The following is a 12,110-nucleotide window of genomic DNA, read 5'->3' as shown; positions in this document are numbered from 1 at the left end:
AAACACACACACACACACACACATATATATATATATATAAAAGCTCGATACCATAGAGCCCCCCCACACATAACAAATTCCAATTTAACCTCTGCCTAAACCCACCCATATCCACCCCTAAACTTACCCATCTCTACCCCTAAACCTACCATCTCCACCCCCTAGATGTGGATCCAACCCTGCCCCCTGGATCTTTGTTCTGCAGTGAGGGGCTACTGAAAATCTGAGGGGGCACGTGCCCTCTCATAAACTTATATTTTATTCACAATAGAATATAGATAACATATCAAATGTTGAAAGTGAGACATTTTGAAATGTCATGCCAAATATTGGCTCATTTTGGATTTCATGAGAGCTACACATTCCAAAAAAGTTGGGACAGGTAGCAATAAGAGGCCGGAAAAGTTAAATGTACATATAAGGAACAGCTGGAGGACCAATTTGCAACTTATGAGGTCAATTGGTAACATGGAGGCCAATTATATATATATATATATATATATTCAAATTACCTAACTAAAAAGTGTGCAATAATACATGTGTTTGAAAATAAAAATGAATAAAAATGTGTTCTACTGTCTGAGGTCTGCCATCAGGAGTTAAAGGGGATGTTATGTGACACACTTCTTTCTTTTTCCCCCCTTGTTTTTACTTTTAACTTTTTTCCCTATGGTTTTAAAAAATGGGGAAGGGGGTTCAAACCTTTGTCACTTTTTTTCACTCCTGATGAGTGTGTATCCTTCCATGCACAAGCTAGTAATGGGCTCTTGACTTGCAGAAAGTTTTCTGCGCGAGTTAGTGATAGAGGCTACTAGAATACAGGGGGGCGCCGACACTGATATTGCATACCCCTCGGCAAATGTGCAGTTGCGCCCCTGGTGCTGGCGCAATGTTTTTGTGACTTTCGCAGTCTGTAACCGGTACCATGGCGTCTGGCGAGGAGGACGGAACTGTTGAGGAGAAAGAAACCAACAACAAGAAGCGGACGAAAGGCACCATCGCAACGGCATGGCTCACGTTCTACAATATCGCCATGACAGCTGGGTACTTGCTGGTGAAAGTTTAAGTTTGAACTGCTTTTATTTAATGTACTTGCTTAATGCAGCCGTGTGTCTGTTTATAGTGTGACCATTGTAAATCATTCGATTGTTAGGTTACCAAAGACAACTTTAGAAGCTTCAAGATAGACTATTACGTTAAACACTCACAGTGCGTGTACATAATTGATAGTTTTGTTTTATAAAGGGTCAGCTGTTACAAAGTTACAGGAATATTCTTCACAGCTACCGAAGCGTGCTCAGCCTTTCCTAATACGGTTGACTGAACTGCACGTGTCGTCCCCGTCTCCTCAACTGTCACAGTGATATGTTTAGCGCTGACACTGAAACTCTGGCCCGGCATGCCGAAATGCTCGACAGACAAACTGCAACTAGGAAAAGTGAAAGACGGGATAATTGTAATGAAAGCGCAGTGAAGCGGTTTTCAATTCAACATAACTTGCGTGCTCTAAACCAGTGTGGACTTAAAAGGGCATATTCTTGTGAAAAAGAAGTGTCGACCAACGTACTAAAACACGTTAAGTAGGCTATTCTATAATTTTAACCAGGAGCATAGCCATAATATCAGAAGTGAGGGGGACAGAAATGTTATGTGTGTGTGTGTATATATATATATATATATATATATATATATATATATATATATAACATTACAATATAATATTTCTGTAATCTATATAACCTACCAGTCAGCAGTTTTTGAACAGTAAGATTTTTAATGTTTTATTAAAAAAAAAGTCTCTTCTGCTCACCAAGCCTGCATTTATTTGATCCAAAGTACAGCAAAAGCAGTAATTTTGTGAAATAGTTTTACTATTTAAAATAACGGCTTTCTATTTGAATATATTTTTAAATGATTGCTGTGATCAAAGCTGAATTTTCAGCATCATTACTCCAGGCTTCAGTGTCACATGCTTCAGAAATCATTCTAATATGCTGATTTTCTGCTCAAGAAACCTTTTTTAATTATTATTATCAATATTTAAAACAGTTGAGTAATTTTTTTCAGGATTCTTTGATGAATAGAAGGATCCAAAGATCAGCATTTATGTGAAATAAAAAGCTTTTGTAACATTATACACTATACTATTCAAAAGCTTATTTTTTTGGAAAAGAAATTATAGAAATGAACACACTTATTTAGCAAGGATGCTTTAAATTGATCAAAAGTGATGATAAAGCCATTTATAATGTTACAAAATATTTTTTATTTCAGATGACCTAAATGCTGTTCTTCTGAACATTCTATTCATCAAAGAAACCTAAAAAAATTCTATTCATCTGTTTTCAACATCATAATAATAATAAATGTTTTTAGAGCAGCAAATCAGAATATCAGAATGATTTCGATCAAAAGTGATGATAAAGCCATTTATAATGTTACAAAATATTTTTATTTCAGATAACCTAAATGCTGTTCTTCTGAACATTCTATTCATCAAAGAAACCTAAAAAAATTCTATTCATCTGTTATAATAATAATAATAATAATAAATGTTTTTAGAGCAGCAAATCAGAATATCAGAATGATTTCTGAAGGATTGTGCGACTGGAGTAATGATGCTAAAAAAATTAGCTTTGAAATCACAATAAATTACATTTTAAAATATATTCAAATAGAAAATAATTATTATAAATAGCCTAGTAAAAATATTTCAAAATTGTAGTGTTTTGCTGTAGCCTACTCTGGATCAAATAAATGCAGGCTTGGTGAACAGAAGAGACCTTTTAAAAAAACATTAAAAATCTTACTGTTCAAAAACTTTTGGCTGGTTTCAGCTTTAATATTTCTCTAATTTCTAGCTTTTAATTGGCTTAGAAATCAGATAACTGCTGGACAATAACCAATAATAATTATTTACTAATATACTATTAGTAAATTATTTACTAATATAATTGTTTACTAATAATTCTAATAGAGACTAACATTTTTTTATCACATAATAAGGCAGAATAGTTTCTATATCCTATGTCAATTAGCACGGCATTGTTCATATACTTTATTTATTACCTGGAGATGACTTGACAAACACAAATAAACCATATTGTCGCAATCGTATGTTTAATGTCTTCATGTTTCCAAATGTTTCTGTTTTTCTGTGAAAACAACTGTTTTCATACAGCGATAGCTGGAGGCTTTTGTCCATATTAGGAATTTCCTCATACGACTTTCTGCGCAAGAGCGCCCTTCGGCTTCGAGTATGAATGAAACATACACTGTGTTTAGCACTCCGCGATGTCGCGATGTCATATCGCCTTATTCTGGGTCTGAATAAAACATCAGATTATGCACAGACTATCCTGTCTCTTTGAATTTAAATCTATATTTATTCACACCTGCTCTTGAAAACGTCTATGCGATCACACTTGCCCGAAAAAGTGCGGGGGACGAATTTATGTGATATTAAAAGTGGGGGGGACATGTCCCCCGCGTAATCTACGCCCCTGATTTTAACTGTAGTATGTTTTTGAATTTTACTTTTACAGTTAATGCATTTTAAATGTTCAGAATCGCAACTTCACTTAGATTTTTTTTTTATTATCCTGTGCAATGACTTTCATGCTTAAAAGTGTGGTTTAAGTGACTAACTACTTAATGTGTATGAACTGTATCTTTACCTGGAAATAAGGTGAAAAGCACAGCCTTACATTATAGGCTTTTTAATTAGTTTTGGTGTTAAAGTCAAAGTTTTTATTTATTTATATTTTATTGGTCTTTTATTGCAGGTGGCTTGTATTGGCTGTTGCCATGGTCCGGTATTACCTTCAGAAAGGCACCCATAAAGGCTTGTACAGAAATATAGCCAAGACACTTAAATTTTTCCAGACATTTGCACTACTAGAGGTAAGATCAGCTGCCTTTAACCCCCATTGTGATATAAACATGCACTTTATTTTACTCAAATTTTGCAGTATCATTTTGTGTATTGATTAATGGACACCACCTTGAAGGAAAACAAAAACCTTCTCCTGTGATGAACTCTTTGTATTAACAGTTGTTGAATGAGTTACTCTCAGGTAACCATATGTGGGCTTAATTCCTGCTAAAATTAGTCATGTGATCTTCTCAAACTTACTGGCTTGTCCCTTAGTCCAGTGGTCACTTGGGTTAATCATTGGGAGAACATTCTATTTATTTAGTTAGTTTTTTTTATAAATGTTGGAGTTCCTCACTCTACATATTAAAATAATTTTTATTTAGATGAATTACAAACTGCATTTTTACACACTTGCAAGAAAGTGACACTACTTTCAAATAAAAAAAAAATAGCAACTTAATCCTCACACAAAGGGACTTTGGCATTTATGATCACATAATCTTGAGTGGTGCATCCTTATCGTTCATTCTGAAAAATTATTTTTTTTTTTTAGAAAGATGTCTTAACCTGGTATTTAAACCCAATGAGAAATATTGTGTTTTAGCCCCACACAAAAGACACAGATACATTCAAATAAATATGACACAGAGATTTGACTCTTTCTTTATTTTTTTGCTACAACATTTTGCTACATCTAAACGGCTACAAACATATATTTGGTTGCTCAAGTTAACATTCAAATTAAACAATGCCTCAACTATGTCAGGAATCTTTCTCACAGACACAATGTTAGCTTGATACCCAAAATAGTCAACACTTTGTTATCTGCCAAGCAAGCAATTTTGTTTTTGTTATCTTTGTTTGGATTCTTCGAACGTTTAGATCCTTCAGAAGTTAGGGTGCAGTAGCATTTGACTTTGTGTGGGTTATTGCAAATAGCCATATTTGAGACAGTAATGCCATGCACCCTTCAGAGTGTTCACTTCAAGTCCTCTGCCATTTAAAGAGAGCAGTGCATAGTAATGCTTACCTTTGAATGGTATTCAGCCTTCATTATGAGCTCTGTGGAAGTTTTAAATAAATGAAGCTGTGTGTATGAACACTCAACTCACTGTAAATTGCTGGACAAGTGAATTGCCTATCCAAGTGAATGTAAGTGTTATGTTAAGTGTGACCATTAGATGGTGCTTGTCATTCAAGCATTGTAACCTTACCTCTGAGTCAGCCTAGGCATATATAGAAGTAGATATAGAAGACAGACTGTTGTTTACTTCCAGTTGTACTGTTAGTGTGTTCTAAACTTATGGAATAAAGAATAAGGTTAATTCCATACCATAATCTCATATGAGCCTCACATTCAATGTTACATATACATGCTGGCGATGTAGTATGGTCTGCATTTTTGTTGCTTTTACAATACTTTGTAAAAAATGAGGAACTGTTACCCGAAAGCAATATTATGAGGCAAATTACCCACAAACTGGCTAAAATATGGTGACTGAAATGTTATCAATGATATTTAATAATGTATGGGACTGGGTAAAAAGGCATGCAGCATCAAAACGGGTTCACTGAAGAGTTGTGTCTTTTAGCATGCTTGCATCTGTGTTCTGAATCTGTCTTCATTTATTGTGCTCATTCTTTTTATAAAGGAAATGTCCTTAGCTCATTACTTCTGTTTTTATTTCAGGTTGGACACTGTGCTATTGGTATGTACTGCATTTGAAAGTGTTATATAAGCATTTAATTCCAGATATATAAAGAGATTTTCAGGTGTTATTTTTGGTGTGCTAAAGGAATTGTGCGGACATCTGTAATTGTGACTGGGGTCCAAGTATGTTCTCGGATATTCATGGTTTGGTTTGTTACAAACAGCATCAGACAGGTCAGTGTGCATGTCAGTGTGAATCATGGTAACTATTCACTGTTAACCTGTGTACAAGCTCTAAATTGGCTTTTACATTTGACTATTTTTTCTTTCATTTGAAACATGCACTAAGATTCAGAATGAGGAGAGTGTGATCTTGTTCGTAGTAGTTTGGACGATTACAGAGATCACTCGCTACTCTTTCTACACTTTCAACTTGCTCAATCATCTGCCATACTTCATCAAGTGGGCCAGGTACAAATGTGGCATGTCACTACATTTAATTTCCCAACAGCAGAATTGCATGGCTTGGTTTCACTTGTTTACTCTGCATGGTGTGGTTTCAACATGTCCACACAAAATCAATCTAAGTGCTGCGCATTTGAAAATGCAACACATACCAGCAATTGTCCACCAATATAATAGCCCTATGATTCACACAGCCATAAATCAGTATCAGTATTGTAATTTTACAGTGTTCTGTCAAATTAGTAGTACTAGTAGTATTGCTCAATTTATAGTTATTATTTTATTCCAGGTACTACTAGTACTTTTTTTTTTGCCATCCAGCTGGTCCTATTGCAAGAGGATAGTGATGGCCAGAGCTGTGGTTTTTAGGGGTTCAACATGTAGCACTGAAACCCTATTGTAATTGTTAGAATGGCCAAGGATCAGCAATCTCCATGTAAAACTGATTGTGCAGACCAAACCGTAAGTCATAGAGACTTGAAACTTGGAGGGATGATAGTACTCATACTGCCTACCACGTGACCAAGGCTCACCCCAATCTGCCTGACCGGAGCACTGCAGCGATCAAAAGTACGAAATTGCTCATAACTCAGTCGCAGGCTCAACTGTCTTATGTCGTTGGAATCCTTGGCTCACGCCAGACAAAACGGACATCTCAGATCTTCAGGTATTTTTAAGTTTTTGAAAAAAATACTTTTGCGAACTAGTCCTAGGTTTTTCATTTGATAGGAACCAAAACAGCAGAAAGATTCTCTGGAGAGTGAATATAAATATTTATTTTAAAAAAAGTTGAACTTTCGACTCAGCGTCGCAAAGGGACATCAAAACGTTCTAAAGTGGCAGGGCCACTTTTAGTAAAATGACTATAACTCCTGAACGGAACGAGATATCTTCGCCAAACTCAGAACACTCATGAGCTCAATCTGAGGTGATGGGGAAAAAAACACAGAGCTTGGCCACTCCATAGCACTATAAAATGGAAAAAAACATAAAATGGCTATAACTGCTCAACCATTTGTCCTATCAACACGAAAATCGGTGTGCACTGTCTTGTCCAAAGTGCCACAAGTGTTTATAAGGACAGTTGCGCATCTCAAAAAACATGGCCGCTTTTGGCTGATGAAGTTTGAGCACCTATTAGACAACGTTAACGGAGGCCAATCGGAACAAAACTTGGTTAGCCTGTCTCTCAGGTCTGTGATAAATTTGAAAGAAAGTGGCCACTGGGGGCGATATCGCATTTTTCAAGGCCGTAAACGATTGTACATTGCGCTGTTTTTCGTATCAATATTCATATCATATGATAGAACTCCTCATTCCGGACAACTTTGCCTCTAAAACCACTGCTGTCAATCAAATCGTTTGTTAAACGATTGAGAAGATGTAAAAAAATAAAATAAATACTTTTGCAAACGAGTCCTAGGTTTTTCACTCAATCTGGAGAAAAAAACAACAACAACAACTGCAGTACAATTCTCTGGACTCTCTAGGTCAATAATGTAGAAATAATAATGTAAAAATGTTGAAATTTACCCTTTGAGAAGCTATAATGTGGTCATTTAGAAAATGGGCCCATCCAAATTTACCCAAAATCCTATAAAGCCTAAAGGAAAACTAAAAACTTAATGAAAACTGGTAAGCACATGCGACAGGTGATTCTAAACAAGCATGCAAAGTTTTAGGGAGATGGTGCTATAACAGTCATAAACATAAAAAAACATCATATTTCTATGATAAATTACCTGGATTTGCCAAAAATGCTTTTTTAAAAATCATTAATTTAGGTGGTTACAAACTTATTAAATGATATGTAATATCTTATATATATATATGTATATGTATGTGCTTAAATGCCTTAAAGCGCTTGAACCCTGGTAATCACTGCTTGCAGCTATATTTATACTTTTCCTTGTTAAATAAGATTTGGTTGAGGTGATCACCTAAGCAGTATGCCTGTGTTGGAATTCAACAGACACTGGAATAGAATTGTTGCCACACATGTAGAGATGCCGATTTAAGAAAAGAAAATTGTATACATGCATAACAGTATGTCTTGAACATTTTGAGTAATTTTATGGAACCTTTTTGCAACTTCGTGATCACAGAAAAAAGAAGAAACAAACTGCATCAGCAGAAATTGTTCTCGTCTTCAGCGAAAACATTTCAATGAAATACGAGTGTTTAGTACCCGACTGGGAAACATTGATGGTTGTTTTGAAACTATTGAAAGTCTTCTTGATGCTATGTCCTCGAGTGAATCCAGCTTAATGGAAGCTGGAAACTGGTCAGATTTCTGCGCTACGTGGACAGAAAATGCATCCTAGAGGCAGGATTGAAAAAATGGCAAGATACTAGGGCTGCCAGTAATTACTATTTTTATTTCGATTAATCTATCGACTAATTTATCGATTAATTGATTAATCTAAACGGCTAATTTCCCACACAAAAAATCAACAATTTTACTTGAGAATATTTTATTAAACTATATCTCATTAAACCAAATGAAATCCAAAAGTCAAAAAGTAAAGTGCAACATAGAGTGCAAGAAGCAAGTGTCCATCTCATAGTCCAAATCACTGAGATCAAAGTTCAGTATTATAGTGTAAGAATGACAACATATCCACATGTTCTAATCTACTACTAATAAAATGATAATCAAAAAACACTTTTTAAAGGAGTATTAACCAGAAATATTATTTACCAGAATTTATTTAGGAGAAAAATGTAAATGTGTAGTATTTCTGAAAAAAATTATAAATGTAATAAAATCAATTCATTGGAGATGCTTTTGATTATTAAAATTTTATGAAACCATTAAAATGGAATCCAGAAAATAATGGAAAACAGAATTTGGTAAAGATAAAACTGTAAAACTCCATCAATTAGACAGGCTTATTGATTAATAAAATTTAATTTAACCATTAAAACAGTATAGAAAAATGAAAATGGAAAAAAATGAATTTGGAAATTAAACGGATTTCATAGTGCCCTATAATTATATATATATATTTTTTTTGTGGTAATAAAAATAGATGTAAGTGAACGATAGCCTTTAAAATAACTTAAAATACATATATAATAGCAACGAGGCAATAATAATTAGTTCAAATAAAGTATCAAAAGCAAGAAATCATATGGTTTTATTGAACAAAACTGTTAAAATACATAATGTATTATAAACAATAGAGTTAATGTACATTACTCATTACAACAAAGGCCTGCAGAGGGCGCCAACGGCCTGATGATTATTTTGACACATTGATGTGCGATGTAATCCTTGTTTATTTAATATCTGATGAAATGGAGCATGTTGCGTTCCCAGATGAACGTTATAATAAACCCAAACTCACCATATTATGCAGAGATGGAGTTTTGAGACGCTCCACACATGTAAATGATAACAGTTCCTGTGGAACTACTGTGAAAGGAGCCGCTGTGTGACGCATATACTTAACCTACACGCATGTCAATAATTAAAGCGCATATACTGTATTAGAACTGCATCGCATATAATTATTTAATTAAATCGTAGCATTTGTGAATTCCCAATTATGCTTAATTATGTCTTAATTAATTTTAAATGGGTTTAATATATCATGCAGCCTTGGAAAACAGACTAATAATGTGTTTTATACATTATCGTCTGTGAAATGCGCCACTTCCGGTATTTTGCCGGTTATGCCGAGTTCACACTGCACGATTTTAGCCCGATTATTCACTCGCTGACAGGTTTTGCAAAATCGCAGACAAATGCCCGAAATCGGAGGCAAATCGGTGCTCGTTCACGCGAGTGACAATCATGCAGTGTGAATTATCAAAGACGCGATCTGAGGGAATCGCCTACGCCCGCAAAATATTTGGCATCCTAAATATCTGGAGCTGTCGGCGATTCACAATCACGCTGTGTGCAATAATTTCTGACTGAAAACTACATCGGCGATGACCTACAGCCAATGAGAGACCAAGATACAGGGCAGAGGGAAGTTTGGGGAGGAGTTATAGACCAGAATATCAGTATTTTAATAGATATATGAACAATTATATCATACAGAAACAAGCACAAACATTTGCTTGACCAGCCACAACATCAGCATAACAGTTACTGCAAAATTATTTACCTCCAACTCTCTTTGCAGAACACCCAATCCCTGTTCCCTGCATCTCCCTCCTGCATAATCAGTTTTTAATTTTTTTCCTTGTAGCAGGAAATCAGCTCATAGACAATTTGTGGGCTATATATATTTTTTTTTAATAATTCCAGTCTTTCTTGAGAACTCCGGTCTGACGCACACGGGTTTTTGCGTTATTTCATTATCACTTCTCGCGTGTGTTTTGTTGTGAAACGGACCAGACAGAGTTGTCTGCGATTCTTCCTATTGTAAAGTCATGCAGTGTGTAACCTCCTGTCGCCGATCCATCGTGCAATGTGAACACAGCAGCGACTGACTGCTGCCTCAGATAGTCGTGCAGTGTGAAAACCACGGTGACCTGACGACTTTTTGCAGTGTGAACTCGGCATTAGTCGACGCGAGCAAAATGAAGTCGAGGATTTAAAAAAATCGAATAGTCGAATAAAATCGACGAATCGCGACAGCCCTACAAAATACTCAGGGCAAGCAGATATGCTTCTTTAAAGATCTCTCAGTTGATGTGAAAAGGAAACTTTGGAAATTCGACATGGAAAAGAATATTCTAGTCGATTTCAAATTGTTCTGTTGTTTGTTTAGCTGGCTAAGTTGCGCTGTCTTCATGATTCTGAGCTTTGCATGTTCAGTACTCTGGCTGCGTTGGAGGAGTTCATAGTGACTGCAAGATAAGTGATAAAGGCGTAGGGACTTTAATTTTCCTTGGTTTCAGGGTTTGTTTCTAATCTGTTTGGAATGACAAATGTGACTGTTAGTCCATATAATAGATTTTATATACATTCTACCATTTTTTTTGTATATGAGTATTCCGAGATAATGATGTTTACTTTAAAGGGGTCATTGGATGCCCATTTTTCACTAGTTGATATGATTCTGTAGGGTCTTATTGAAAAGTCTATAACATACATTGGTTACAATTTTTCAATGGTAATGTAAAACAACACCTTTTTTACCTTGTCAAAATCAGCTCTGTTTTCAGCAACCCATTTTAGTGCATGTTCCTTTAAATGCTAATGAGCTCTGCTCACCCGCCCCTCTCTTCCTTGGGGTGACGAGCCGTTCTCATGAGACTGTTTACTTTAGCCATGGAAGGTGAGGCTGGATCACAAATGATTTGTGTTAACATAAACGCATTTAGGTAGATCAGGGGCGCATTCCCTTCAAAAACAATAATACACTGTGTCTTCAGTGGCTCTGATTTCGGGAGTAAATGATGACTGCTATGTTCATTATTACATCCAACAACAGAACACCTCAATCTCTTATGAGCCATTCTTGTCTACTCCTGCTCCGGCATCGAAACAATGGCGGACTGATGACAGCTCACTCAGGGCAGGTCTAAGGTAAAATGCTAGTGTCAACAATCGTGGGAGGGGCCTGGATCTGTGTGACGTCACACAGACAGGCATCTGAGAATGGCTTGATATGAGAAAGGGGAAATGAGTTAACGAGATTTAAAAAAAAAACACTGGGTGAATCTTTATCATTATAGGGTGGTTGTGTACACACACTGCCAACACACATTTCAGTTCAAACAACTTGTAAAAGTGCATGTCGCATCCGATGACCCCTTTAATGGAGCAGATTAACTTTAGCATTTCTTACATTAGCCATTCAAAGATTTGTTTAAATTATGTAAATGCGTATTTGCTGAATGCTGATGGCAAACAAGAACGCATTATAATGTTTGCCTTTCTATTACTAAAAATATAAAAGCAATCGTTATAATACTCATTGAATACATTTTAATTCCTTTGTTTAACAGTTCTATCGAATTATTAGACTGACTTCTATTCATATTAGACAGAACTGTTAACGACGACGGCGAACAAGAGGGAGAATGTGAGCACTGTGTGAACTGTGCGCTCTCAGCGCCGTCAAAATAAATGTCCCGCCTCGAACGCATCGGCCAAACAGAAAAACTTATCAGCCAATGCCGATATTTGAAAAATGCCAAATATCGGCCGATATA

General features: G+C 35.8%; 1 protein-coding gene across 2 annotated transcripts in view; it reads left to right on the top strand.

Annotated features, from left to right (window-relative positions):
* Positions 1-796: 796 nt before the first annotated feature.
* hacd1 (3-hydroxyacyl-CoA dehydratase 1) overlaps positions 797-12,110 on the top strand; it is a 43,210-nt gene continuing 31,896 nt past the window's right edge. Inside the window, exons 1-5 of one of the 2 annotated variants that reach the window (XM_016257599.1) lie at positions 797-1,044; positions 3,786-3,903; positions 5,568-5,586; positions 5,674-5,762; positions 5,878-5,999. In XM_016257599.1, the coding sequence (XP_016113085.1) occupies positions 926-1,044; positions 3,786-3,903; positions 5,568-5,586; positions 5,674-5,762; positions 5,878-5,999 (467 nt within the window). In that variant the 5' untranslated portion in view covers positions 797-925. Of the gene's footprint in view, positions 1,055-3,785; positions 3,904-5,567; positions 5,587-5,673; positions 5,763-5,877; positions 6,000-12,110 lie in introns of both variants that reach the window. The other variant, XM_016257600.1, reaches the window with a different exon arrangement.

This window comes from Sinocyclocheilus grahami, unplaced genomic scaffold, assembly GCF_001515645.1.
Source record: "Sinocyclocheilus grahami isolate Dianchi unplaced genomic scaffold, SAMN03320097.WGS_v1.1 scaffold1575.1, whole genome shotgun sequence".
NCBI classification, from domain to species: Eukaryota; Metazoa; Chordata; class Actinopteri; order Cypriniformes; family Cyprinidae; genus Sinocyclocheilus; species Sinocyclocheilus grahami.
The sequence above is the reverse complement of the archived record's forward strand: the minus strand, read 5'-3'. Positions and strand labels throughout refer to the sequence as shown.